The sequence below is a fragment of the Cydia fagiglandana genome, chromosome 26 (genome assembly GCF_963556715.1).
Source record: "Cydia fagiglandana chromosome 26, ilCydFagi1.1, whole genome shotgun sequence".
NCBI classification, from domain to species: domain Eukaryota; kingdom Metazoa; phylum Arthropoda; class Insecta; order Lepidoptera; family Tortricidae; genus Cydia; species Cydia fagiglandana.
The window spans coordinates 2,411,743-2,425,708 of record NC_085957.1 but is presented as its reverse complement, the minus strand read 5'-3'; the positions used below and the strand labels follow the sequence as shown (position 1 = coordinate 2,425,708).

The 13,966-nt window shown below is 35.9% G+C and overlaps 1 protein-coding gene across 1 annotated transcript; it reads right to left on the bottom strand.

Annotated features, from left to right (window-relative positions):
- Nucleotides 1-5,571: 5,571 nt before the first annotated feature.
- LOC134677705 (zinc finger protein 239-like) lies at nt 5,572-12,771 on the bottom strand. Its single transcript, XM_063536169.1, has 2 exons — nt 12,447-12,771; nt 5,572-6,599 (listed from the first exon to the last, which is right to left on the bottom strand). Exons 1-2 carry the CDS (start codon nt 12,640-12,642, stop codon nt 5,845-5,847), a joined length of 951 nt encoding a protein of 316 aa, XP_063392239.1. The 5' UTR covers nt 12,643-12,771; the 3' UTR covers nt 5,572-5,844.
- Between the last annotated feature and the right edge of the window lie 1,195 nt (nt 12,772-13,966).

Sequence of the window (13,966 nt, the reverse complement as noted above, 5' to 3'; positions counted from 1 at the left end):
CGGGTTATAGATTGACATAATATATGTGTACCAAATTTCAACTTAACTGTCACAAATAATGTAGGTACCTAAATGAAAACGCGAGCGAAGCGAGCGCGAAATTTTTTCGAGATAATAGTAGGTAGATTTTTAGGATTTCGTACTTCAAAAGGAAAAAACGGAGCCCATATAGGATCACTTTGTTGACCGTCCGGCCGTCTGTCTGTCTCAATGCCCCCTACTAAATAACTATGATTTATAAACCGGGACAATTTGTTTATGGGCCGGGACACCGGGACATCATGCTTCAAACCAGGACATGTCCCGGCGTACCGGGACGTATGGCAACCCTAACTTAGGGGCTATTCATAAATTACGTCTTTTCAAATTAAGGGGGGGGGGTCACATCGGGGAGACATCGTATGATAGTAGCATGCCGTAGGAGGAAACGGGGTCATTCGATGCATGATTTTTGGATGATTTTAGGAGGGAGGGGGGGTCAAAAATCGTCAAAAATCGATGACGTAATTTATGGACAGACCCATATTTTTACATAAATACAAGACGCGCTAGTAAAAAGTGGCAACATTTTCTTACTTTTTTTGGTCTTGAATTACGTTTTGCATTATAGATTGTTGGGTTTTGCGGCATGTTGTAGTAATAATAATAACGAGAATAGGTAAGCAGTATCACGCTTAGTCAATTATCTGTTTTATAATAGGCATTTATATTAGAATATCATCACAAAAAAATATATATGTAAATTACTAAAAAAGAATCTCGAAAATTACCAGTGTCATAATATTGTTATTAAGATTAAGCTATTGTATAGAAAACTAATGTAAAATTCTTCCCTTCTGTAATTAAGTATTAATAATTTAATTTTATAGATTTTAAGTACATGCGGTGTGGGATGTTATTCAAAAAATTGGGACACGCCCCGGCTTCGCACGGGTTGACAAATTATACACTTAAACCTTCCTCAAGAATCGACAGGTGAAAACCGCATGAAATTCCGTTCAGTAGTTTTTGAGTTTATCGCGAAGATTCATACCCACAAACAGACAGACGCGGCGGGGATTTTGTTTTATAATTAAATGCACGAAGGTAGGGGAGACCGAGGAGAGTTGTGACAGAGGAGAGTTGTGACATCGTCGATTTTTTGGAATCTATTAACTAGAAACTAGGTCGCAATAGCGCGCGTTTGTTAGTTCAAGTTACGAGCTAACAAACGCACACTGTGTCTTATATTCATTATATAAACGTCTTATATCCAACTATTGAAGACCCAATTTAGAGGCCCGGCCCGTTCTCGAAAACTCTTCTAGAACTACCCCCGCCACTTGCGCGTCTCATATATTTGTGTTGAGGACATTATACATAATTTATAATTCGTTTATTGTCTGTAGAACATTGGTATATACAATGATGGAACATGATTTAATATAGAATCACCATGTTCTTACCAACAGGCGTACAGTCAAACTTATAACTAAACACAAACATAAATCATGCAAATGCAAATTACAATAATATTATCCTCTAGCCGCCCATGCGTCAACCCTTGCCAAGCAAAATGAAATTTTATTTTGTCAACACAAGGTTCAAATTAGGATGGAACAGGAGACCTTTTTATATGTCTCTGGGCGGCTAGAGGTTATACTGAATGCATTAATACCATCTTCACACATATCTGAGACGACATGAACGAAAACTGACGTAAAGCCTGTTCGGCTGGGATACTAATTGCCTTTGTGCTAAATAGACTTGAATAAGATCCCACATTGAAATATTTTTAGTATTTTGCTACTCTCCGCTTACAAATGTCTATAACGTTAAATATAGCTTAACATATATGTACGATATATATAATTATCTAGCCTCTAGTATAGCACAACCAAAGGTTCTTGAAAATGCAGTGATGGATCATTTACTCTAATTCGTTTTTTTTAGCATTATAAACAACTTGAAAGAAGGTAAGCGATCTTGACATGTCTTTTAATTGAATAACGCTTTTTAAATTCAGTAACTATTACTTATTAAAGCAGAAGAATATAAATGATCGTATTAGATTCATAATTGTTACATATTTGCCGTAACGTATTTTTAAAATGTGTTTTTCAATTAAAAGACACATCAAGATTGTTTATCTTATTTGTAATGCTAAAAAAACGTACTATAAGGACAAATTAAGGTTGCATGTGCTATGCCTGAGATATAAAATGGCGCATAGCGGATATAATGAATTACTGAGGTTTAGTTACATAATAATTATAGTGTATTCGGGTAATTTCTACTACATCAAAATGTCGGCTAATTCCTAAAATCTCCCATAATTCCAGCATATTAGAGAATCTGAATTTATCTGAATCACCCGAATACACCTTACTTACTGAATGACTGGTATATGCACATCCTGGACACTGCATGCATTTTTTTAGGTGGTAAATACAATCTGACTATAGTTTGGGTTTTTTGAGACTCGACAACGCGCATCTGAGAGTTGCAATCGTTCAAAGACTAAAGCCCGCTCCACACTCAGAGATCAGCTAATTCGCCTCCACAGTCGCGTTCGCGACTTCGCGCCGCGATTCGCGCACGAGTGTAGAGCGAGCTTAAGGGCCGGTTCGTCTGCCGATTAAAATCTAAAAAACTGTTTTGTATAGTTCGTAGTTTTGTAACTTGAGCCCGAGCTAATCCTATTGTCTATTGTTAAGTAAAACCGCTCGTGCCACGTGCCACAACCACCTGCATAAAAACCTGCGTAATTCGGTTACCGAGCCGGCGAGTCGAACACTACAGAACCAGTCTAAAATGTGTCATCGAGATGCGTAACAAAGGCGCGTTATCGGAGAGCGCACCTACACTGGTTTTTTGAGCGTTGGACTAGCCCGCGCTCAGGTGCCAAATAGAATGAGTATGACCCTTTTTTACAGGTAAGTAGCACGTGCGGTTTTACTTAACAATAGGCAATAGGATTAGCGCCGGGACAAAACAAAACAAAAAACCGGGCAAGTGCGAGTCGGACTCGCGCACGAAGGGTTCCGTACCATAAAACAAAAAAAAAAACGGAAAAAAAACAAAAAGAAAACGGTCACCCATCCAAGTAGTACTGACCACGCCCGACGTTGCTTAACTTTGGTCACGGGTCACGTTTGCTGTATAGGAACCCCACTTAAATCTTTATTTTATTCTGTTTTTAGTATTTGTTGTTATAGCGGCAACAGAAATACATCATCTTTGAAAATTTCAACTGTCTAGCTATCACGGTTCGTGAGATACAGCCTGGTGACAGACGGACGGACGGACGGACGGACAGCGAAGTCTTAGTAATAGGGTCCCGTTTTACCCTTTGGGTACGGAACCCTAAAAAAACAAAACTACGAACTATACAGAAAATGACAGCCAGAGCGTCTCCTGCAGTTACTAAATGCTCTAAGGTACATAAGGCAAGGGATGCGTCACAAATGTTTGCTATACGATTATCTGTGTTGCTGGGCATTACATTTAAAGCCAGTCTGACTGACCGCTTTACCTATTTGTGAAAATCCTGCTGGCAAATTTTTGGTGAATATATTTTTGAAGCGCTTATAACATTATAGTAGTCATCGGAAGCTTTCTTTCAACTGAGAGGACAGGGAAATAAAATACCCATTAAATTGTTTATACGACAACGGTTTCACTCACTTGAATTTTTAGTCGCTATTGGCGACATGTTTCGGGCCCGTCGGGGGTCCTCCCTCAGGCTCGAGTGTTCGCGGCGACTGCAACTCGTGCACTGATCGCGTCGCCCGCCTCGTCGCTCGTTGCGCGCGCGCTGACAGAACGGGGGCGGGGGGCGCGGTGCACTCCTACCTAAAATACCTTTTCTCAAAAATGGACGGCAAAGTCGACTATGCCGTCTAAAAAATAGGTCGCGAAGCGCGGAGTTTATGGTCAGTCAAAATTTAAAAAGTTAAAAACATTGCAGTCTCGATTTTGGGACTGCAATGTTGCATACAAATTCCATTATTTGTCGAGTTCCAAACTTTTTAAAAGTTCAAATGGCCATATCAAATGAAGGCACAGGCCCATTAAACAGCCAAACAGATGATTAGTACCGCGACTATTTAGTTGTCTCAAATAGGTTGGCGTATTTTCGGCAGAAAAATACACTTCTATTTTTTTATTAAAAAAATAAAAAGGCGGCAAGGGCTTTTCTCTGTGAAAATATATACGTAAGAACGTTGCTTTTGTAAAATGTTTCTATGATATTTATGTTTCTTGCACCATTTTTGAGAAAAGCACTATATATGACTCGGCTGGAAGGCTACTTGCTGGCTTCGGATTCAATTAAACGGACTCCCAAGGTCGTCCGTTTAAAACGAATCCTCAGCCTGCAAGTAGCTACTTCCGAGCCTCGACAATAATGTACTATTTCTCAAAAATGGACGGCAAAGTCGACTTTGCCGTCTAAAAAATAGGTCGCGAAGCGCGTAGTTTATGGTCAGTCAAAATTAAAAAGTTAAAAACATTGCAGTCTCGATTTTGGGACTGCAATGTTGCATACAAATTCCATTATTTGTCGAGTTCCAAACTTTTTAAAAGTTGAAATGACCATACCAAATGAAGGCACAGGTCCATTAAACAGCCAAACAGATGATTAGTACCGCGACTATTTAGATGTCTCAAATAGGTTGGCGTATTTTTGGCAGAAAAATACACTTCTTTTTTTTATTAAAAAAAGTAAAAAGGCGGGAAGGGCTTTTTTTTGTCAAAATATATATGTACGAACGTTGCTTTTGTAAAATATTTCTATGATATTTATATTTCTTGCACCATTTTTGAGAAAAGCACTATATATGACTCGGCTGGAAGGCTACTTGCTGGCTTCGGATTCAATTAAACGGACTCCCAAGGTCGTCCGTTTAAAACGAATCCTCAGCCTGCAAGTAGCTACTTCCGAGCCTCGACAATAATGTACTATTGTCTCTTCAAATTAAGCAAATGTGATAGGGACAGCATGAGCCAGTCATTGAGTAACCGTTAGCTTGGAGGCAGTTGTAAATGTGTGCAAATGTATAAATGTATATGAGTGTACAGCGCGTAAGTCGGTGCTAGCGTTAGTACGTGAGACGTTATGAGAAAATAAAGGCTATTACAGTACCTACTACATACTTTCATTTATCCCATCAACGCTGGATTTAATTAGTTTCTGCTATAATTTTCATTCTTCGAATTAAAACTATGACGAGACATACATATAGCGACTAAAATACAAGCACAGAATAAATAATAGTACTAGAGAATACCGTACAGAAAGGAAACTTATTACAAAACCGAAGTTTGACACGTTATATGTGGTTGTGGAAAGGGACGTCAAGTTGTGCCAACCCTAATTGCTCGGAGCAATGCTGAGCCGAACGGAGCCGAGTTTGCCCGCAGGGAGGAGTCACGAGGGGTGTCTCAAGTTATATTTTTAACGTCAAATTTCTATGACATTATGACGTATAAATAAAACTTGCACTGCGTGGGATATCAAAATCGCTGCAGACTTTTCTTGGTCTAACTCTAGAGGAGAGAAAAGGTCGGTACAATAAAAGTGCTGAAACATTACAAATTAAGTTATTTAATTATATTAATCAGTATGTCCATGAAATCAATTATTATATAATTACAAATTAATCTGTAGTAAATCGATACAGAGCAATAAAACGCTATTTTGTGATAAAAATGAAAAAGTAAATAAAAATTTATTTTTTGAAGACAACATAATGGTCCATAAAATTTGTTAGTAATTGCTTATCATTTGTAACAATAATAACGTAATTAGATATTGGAGTCGCTTAACTTCAAACACGTCGCACTTTTGTTTATTTATTGTACTCAAGAATCTGAATCGCTTTTTACATATTTCTCTCTGCTATGGACTCCGCGTTTATGCGTGCCTAATTGACCATATTGTCTAAATGTTTTCTTACATATATTACATTGATGTGGTTTTTCACCACTGTGTATTAGTTTATGATTATGTAAAGTACTCAATTCTCGGAAATACTTTTTACAAAATTCACATTGATATGGTTTCTCACCAGTGTGTATTAGCCTATGCCTCTTTAGACTACTCAATTCGTTGAATTGTTTGTTACATACTTGGCATTTATACGGTTTTTCGCCTGTGTGAATTCGTTTATGTGCGTTTAATCTATCTATTCGTGAGAACATTTTTTGACACATTTCGCATTGATAAGGTTTTTCGTCAGTGTGTATTAGTTTATGCATTATTAGCTTATGTCTCTTTACAGTACTCAAATCCCTGAATTGTTTGTCACATATTTCACACTGATATGGTTTTTCACCGGTGTGAACTCGTTTATGCGCGTTTAATTTATCTATTCGTGAAAACTTTTTTTGACACATTTCGCATTCAAATGGTTTTTCGCCAGTGTGTGTTAGTATATGTCTATTTGACGTTCTCAAGTCGCCAAATTGCTTTTTACATATTTTGCATTGATATGGTCTGTGTTTCTGTCGCGATGTAGCGCGTTCAGCAAGCGTTGGCTTACTCTTGGTCTTCTTCTTAGTCTTGGTCGTGGGTACGTGGTGTGATTTGGGGTCGTCTGCGTCACCGAGCGCCCAGTCTGTAAAAAACTATTTATTTAGAGATGCACCGGATATTCGGTTACTATCCGGTATCCGCACTATCCGGCCCTTTTTTAATAACCGGCCGGATACCGGATAGTGATCTACCATCCGGCCAGATAACGGATAGTAATTATGCTTGATTTCGGAGTCAACAAATTGTATTTAAGAAACCGTCACTGTCATAATCGTACTCGTTTATTATTTTAAAACAAGTTAAACATTCCACTCCCTTGCACGCCCACTCATTTAGAATCTACATATGAATCCGCGCGAACCTACACATTAACAACGAAACAGATCAAAGCCTGCGCAAATGCGCAATACGCAACGGAAAACCGAAATGTACGTATATTTCCGCCGACCGAATATTCGGCGGCCGGATACCGAACATTCGGCCGATGGTCAGGCCGAACATCGGAAAGACATGCTTTTCACTTTTTAACACATCTAAATTTTCTACTCCCGTACTTTTATTTGTCATATAAAGGGTCGTGCACACATACGGAAAATGGTTCTCAATTTATAGAGTAACGAAATCCCTCTATATAGTTAGTGTGCCATACTATAATTATTAATAGAGATGCAACGGATAGTTGTTGTAGGCCGAATATCCGGTATCCGGCCGACGGATATTCGGCCAGTGGAACTCTACCTACATTTCGGTTTTTCAGGTGCGCATTCTGCAGGTTTGACCTGTTTCCTAGTAAACGTTGCGCGGACTTATTTCTAGGTTCGAAATGAGTGCGGCTGTAAGTCAGTGGAATGATTAAATTGTTTTAAAATAATATATAAGTATGATTATGAGCGTGTCTGTTTCCTAAATCCAATTTGTTTACTCCGAAATCAAGCAATGTTACTATCCGGTATCCAAATATGGCCAAATAATGGCCGGATAGGCCGGATACCGGATAGTAACCGGATATCCGGTGCATCTCTAATTATTAATTAATCCGTGCTATATGAAATAGTACTAATTCTAATTCTTGTAGAATTAACTAACACTCTTCCAGCTGTCTCAACATTACTCTTTTAAGATATAAATGAAAATCATAATTCAAGACCAAAAAAAGTAAGATAATGTTGCCACTTTTTACTAGAGTGTTTTGTATTTATGTAAAAATAAGTAAATAAAATTACAATTTTAAATCGTAGGAGTAAAATTACCAATTCGCGCTCGACTTGGCGGGGGCACTGCCGTGCCCCCCGATAAATAAATATCTTAGCTTGTTTATTTATAAAAAGGAATTTACTATTTAACAAACAAATAATTGCAGTGGCAACATTGTCTTACTTTTTTGGTCTTGAATTACGATTTTTCAGGTTTGTTATATTTTGATTATTTTATATTAATATTGTCTTCAGTTACCGCGATAGTTACTCATGAAAGTCATGAAATAAAACTATAGAAACGAATGAAACTATTAAAACTATTGGGATGAACATAGTATGAATTCAATACACGCGATATGATCCGTTTCAATAATTTTATTTCATATTTTATATATACATACATATACATACATGAAATTTCTGTTTCTATTCGCAGTTTCTTTGTGAGATCTGGTGCCTTTGCATAATAAAATACAAGCTAATGCTATTAGTGACTTTCTTCTTACTCATAAAACTTTAACGACCTGATTTAGGTAAATTACGAAAATGAAATGAAAAAATTCTTTATTCGCGTAAAATATGGTAAAACAAGGTGTTATTGGAAAGATATTTCCGTACAGAAACATATTTTGCTGGTTAAGCATGCAAATATTATCTTGAAGCTATTCATGCCATCATATTCTTCTTCTTCTTCGTGGTTGTGACCTCATGTTTGAGGGACGTGACTCCTATGGGTTATTCTTCCTACCACTGCTCTCCAGGCATCTCGATCTTCGGCCATCTGCATCGTTGCCTGGAGCGAAGTCTGGGTAATATTTTGGACCTTTTATTTTGCTATTATATTGCCGAAACCCATATGCCGCCCCTGGGGGTTAGCACCCTGGGCCTTGGCCCAGATAGCCCTCGGGTAAATACGCCCCCCCTTAACATACCACATAGGAGGTCAATACAGACCTGATATGTACATATATTACATGTATGCAATTATGTGATATAGAAATTATTGATAAAATGCACCTTACTTTTTATAAGTATCTGTCATTGCCACACCTGATAAGGATAGCATGTATTGAAACTATTGTTACTGGAAGACCTTATATGTATATACATGTAAGCAATTATAAATAAATAAATACAATATGAATAAAATCCAACTTCATCTTAACCACCCATAATAAATAATAATAAAATAAATAACCTAACCTTAAGTATTATCAACTTTTTATTGTCACTAGTTGCCTTGGTTACAGTCTCCTGAGTTCTTAAAATACTAATTATGTATTTCGTATTTAAATTGAACCTAACTTGAATTTTTTGGTAGTTTATAAGGCCTTTCCATAATGGGACATCTACAAGCATGTTTGTAGAACATGGTACAGCTGCTCTTCTAAGAAACTATGCTACTATTGTCTCCTGGCTGATGGGACAGAATAACAAGAAATAGTTGATCGACCCATGGTAATTGTGATTGCAAGTGGACATATTAATCCAAATTCTTTGCTAATAAGTCAATGCCTTTGTCTGAGATACAGGATTATATGCCTATAGTTCGTTTTTTTTAGCATTAGAAAGAACTTGGAAGAAGGTAAGCGATTTTAGCATGTCTTTTAATTGAAAAACGCTTACTAAAAATCAGGAACTATCATTTATGAAAGCAGAAGAATATAAATTATCGTATTAGATTCATAATTGTTACATATTTGCCGTAACTTATTTTTAAAATGTGTTTTTAATTAAAAGACACATCAAGATTGTTTACCTAATTTCTAATGCAAATAAAACGAAGTATAGTTCAGGTGCACATAATGTACATAATGTAAAAGTGCATGCATAATGTAACATTGATTAATCCATTTTTACCTATATTTATATTACATTTAGATATTTATTCTCATAATATTAAATTACATTATAAATTATGCTAGACTAATCTACATGAATTTATATTATGATCGTGATTATTGTATGCTTTTGTAAATATTGCCTGTTTTTACAATATTTGCATTTCATTTCATTTATTTATTTCAATATAAACTTATAGTTCGTTTTTTTTAGCATTAGCAATAAGGTAAACAATCTTAATGTGTCTTTTAATTGAAAAACACATTTTTAAAATAAGTTACGGCAAATATGTAACAATTATGATTCTAATACAATCATTTATATTCATCTACTTTCATAAATGACAGTTACTGATTTTTAATAAGCGTTTTTCAATTAAAAGACATGCCAAATTCACTTACCTTCTTCCAAGTTCTTTCTAATGCTAAAAAAAATGAACTAGTTTAGCACCAAAACGTTTACATGAGACTTAGACTATTATATTACACTAGCTGTTGCCCGCGACTTCGTCCGCGTGAAATCTTATCTTCAACATTTTACATCTTTAGTAGGTACCTATAATTATCATATCCAAGCAATGTTGAAATTACTTTTCTTTTTTAGCAAGTTGTATGAAGTTTTAAGTCAAGTGGATTTTGATGTTGGTTGCTGAAATTACTTTTCTTGTATTCTAATAATAGGTACCTATGTATCTATCTTATAGAAATATTCAAGTTCCGCACTCACAAAATATCTGATTTCCATACAAACTTTCAACCCCATTCTCACCACCTTGGGGGATGAATTTTCAAAAATGCTTAAATTCGTTATCATGTTTTTTTTTTAATTTAATACCTTTGCAAAAAGTTCAAGTTCCTAGCTGAAAATTAAATTTACACCCCAAGACGAACTTTCATCCCCTTTTTAACCCCCTTAAGGCTTGTATTTCCAAAAACGTTGCAATTACTTTTTTTTGTAATCGGCTAATATGTCTTTCTAAGAAGTTTCAAAGCATTTGTAATGGATTCAAACTTTGAACCCCATTTTAACCCTGTTAGGGGATGAATTATACAAAACGCTGAAATGAATTTTATTATCTTCTAATAATATCTCCAAATACAAAGATTCAAGTCCCACACTCGAAAAAATGTTTGATATCCATACAAACTTTCAAGTCCGTTTTCACCACCTTAGGGGATGAATTTTCAAAAACGCTGAAATTAGTTTTCTTGTGTTCTAATTTAATACCTTTTTACAAAGTTTCAAGTTCCTAGCTTAAAATAAAATTTGCACCCGAAGTCGAACTTTCATCCCCTTTTTAACCCCCTTAGGGCTTGTATTTCCAAAAACGTTGCAATTACTTTTTTTTGTAATCGGCTAATATGTCTTTCTAAGAAGTTTCAAAGCATTTGTAATGGATTCAAACTTTGAACCCCATTTTAACCCTGTTAGGGGATGAATTATATAAAACACTGAAATGACTTTTATTATCTTCTAATAATATCCCGAAATACAAAGATTCAAGTGCCACACTCGAAAAAATGTTTGATGTCCATACAAACTTTCAACCCCTTTTTCACACCCTTAGGGGATGAATTTTCAAAAACACTGATATGAGTTTTCTTGTATTTTAATAATATATCTTTGTACGACGTTTCAAATTCCTAGCTTAAAAAAAAACTTTAACCCCATACAAACTTTCATCCCCTTTTTAACCCAGTTTGGGGATGAATTTTACAAAAAGCTGAAATTACTTTTATTGTCTTCTAATAATATCCCCAAATACAAAGATTCAAGTCCCGCGCTCGAAAAAATGTTTGATATCCATACAAACTTTCAACCCCTTTTTCACCACCTTGGGGGATGAATTTTCTAAAACGCTGATGTCAGTTTTCTTGTATTTCAATTTATTACGTTTTTACAAAGTTTCAAGTTCCTAGCTTAAAATAAAATTTGCACCCGAAGACGAACTTTCATACCCTTTTTAACCCCCTTAGGGCTTGTATTTCCAAAAACCTTGCAATTACTTTTTTGTGATTGGCTATTTTGCATTTCTAAGAAGTTTCAAAGCATTTGTAATGGATTCAAATTTTCAACTCCTTTTTAACCCTGTTAGGGGATGAATTTTACAAAACGCTGAAATTACTTTTCCTGTCTTCTAATAATGTCCCTAAATACAAAGATTCAAGTTCCACACTCGAAAAAAATTTTGATATCCATACAAACTTTCAACCCCTTTTTCACCCCCATAGGGGATTAATTTTCAAAAACGCTGAAATTAGTTTTCTTGTATTTAAATAATATATCTTTTTACGAAGTTTCAAATTCCTAGCTTAAAAGAAAACTTTACCCCCATACAAACTTTCATCCCCTTTTTAACCCCCTTAGGGGATGAATTTTGAAAAATCCTTTCTTAGTGGACCCCTAGACCTTATAAGGAATCTAGTTGCCAAATTTGGACTTTCTAGTCCCAGCGGTTTAGGCTGTGCGTTGATTTAAGTCAGTCAGTCAATCAGTCAGGTCTTTCACGTTTATATATTTAGATTATATGTTATACTTATATCTAAGAAAGAAAAATAAATATGAAAACAATGTCAGCTAAATGATAAAATGAATAAAAATTATAGATTAAAATTAAATAATTACATCAATAAAAAATATGTCAGATCATTGCCAATAATAATAAAAATTGAGACAAAAATTGCATGCCTGCATGCAGACTGAATGCACGGAAATCTTTTATTTTGTAACAACTTCTCATAACTGTGTTCTATGCAAATAAATTCTTTGAATCTTTGAATCTTTAGCAATGTTCTGTCAATAAATTGTTCTTATTCTTAATGAGTTAAGAAACCAACTGTACTTCCCAAGGCCCAATGATTTTACAGCTTAGAGTTAGAACTAGAACTGACCTGTGGGTGACTCATCTTTGGCGGCGTGGTCGTACAGTTCCGCCGCCGCGCTGACGCGAAGCGAGTCATCACACGCGTCATCCAGAGGTTCGTCTTTCACAAACACTACCTCGAAAGTGGGCTCATCTGTACACACGTCCTCAAAGGGCTCAGCCTTCACGTGAATCTCTGCGCCCTGTAACGGTGTAGACTCCATCGTCGACTATATAACGTTTATAACTGTACGATATTATCTTCAACGTAAACGGCTAATAAAGTAAGGGTATTTATTCTATTGGGTTATTGTTTCAAATTCGTGCAATTTTTACTTTAAATTTTTATGTAAAAAATTCTAAAATTCGGAATGAAACAGTATGAAATGCTACTAATATTGTCATTGTCAAATTTGACTTCTCGCCATTTTTTTTTAACAATTATAGCCTGGATGCGAGTCTTTTCAGCCAAGTCTTTATTTTGCTTTGCTACACAAAACAATGGCGTGCGTTCGAATACTTCCAATCAAAACCCAATATCGAAAGTTTAGTAGTTCCTTTTTATAGTTGGTCAAGCAAATCTTGTCAGTAGAAAAAGGCGCGAAATTCTAATTTTCTATGGGACGATAACCCTCCGCGCCTACAGTTTTTAACTTTGCCGCCTTTTTTTACTGACAAGATTTGCTTGACCAACTATATAACATTAAGTATAGATGGTCAAGCAAATCTTGTCAGTAGAAAAAGGCGCGAAATTCTATTTTTTTATGAGACGATATCCCTTTGCGCCTACATTTTTCAAATTTGCCGCCTTTTTCTACTGACAAGATCTGTAACTATAACAATTATTGCATTTATAGTTTATTTCTTTCTATAGAAAGGACGATATTTTAGTTTAATAGATAGACCTATCTTAGGATGGCCTCATCCGCACGGAATTTTCATTTGTTTTCCGTACGGAATGACAGATGGGAGCGGGACGTCGTTCTACACATGCATCGTGCTGTCTCGCTTGCACCTGTCATTCAGTACGGAAACCGAACGAAAATTCCGTATCTTTGGTAGTGAGTATTGTATTCTTTGATCTTTGCGCTTGGCGTAACAGGGATTTAATAGTACCTATATTACGTTACAAGTGCCGAAAAAAGAAAAAAATCGCAACGAGTGGCGATATTTTTTTTTGTTTGCTAGTACTGTAACGAATCGTAGTAACGAAAGAAAAGGTTGGGATAAAAAAACTACTGAGAATTAAAGTTATTTATTAGGATTATATTAGAAAGTGAATATGTACAGACACCACACGGGAATCTTACGCCATTTAGGGTCTTAGCTAAATTGGACATTACATAGCGCAAGTATTAAAGAACCAATTTAGCTAGGACCCTAAAGGCCTGTCCAGACGGGAACAATTTTTCGCCAATACGATTATTGTCCGATCAAATCAGGCCGCGAGGACTCAAACGCAAATTTGGCTCGCCGAATTCGACCGCCCATTATACCGATAAAATGGAGTGCGGACGCAAGAATACCAATTTGTGACGCTAGTATTCG

What these genes read in the sequence shown, in the direction of transcription:
- LOC134677705 (XM_063536169.1), bottom strand. Translation starts at nt 12,642, where the DNA reads ATGGAGTCTACACCGTTACAGGGCGCAGAGATTCACGTGAAGGCTGAG. An exon ending in CAAAGATGAGTCACCCACAG is followed by an intron (nt 6,600 to 12,446) that starts GTCAGTTCTAGT and finishes AGTTTTTTACAG; the next exon opens with ACTGGGCGCTCGGTGACGCA.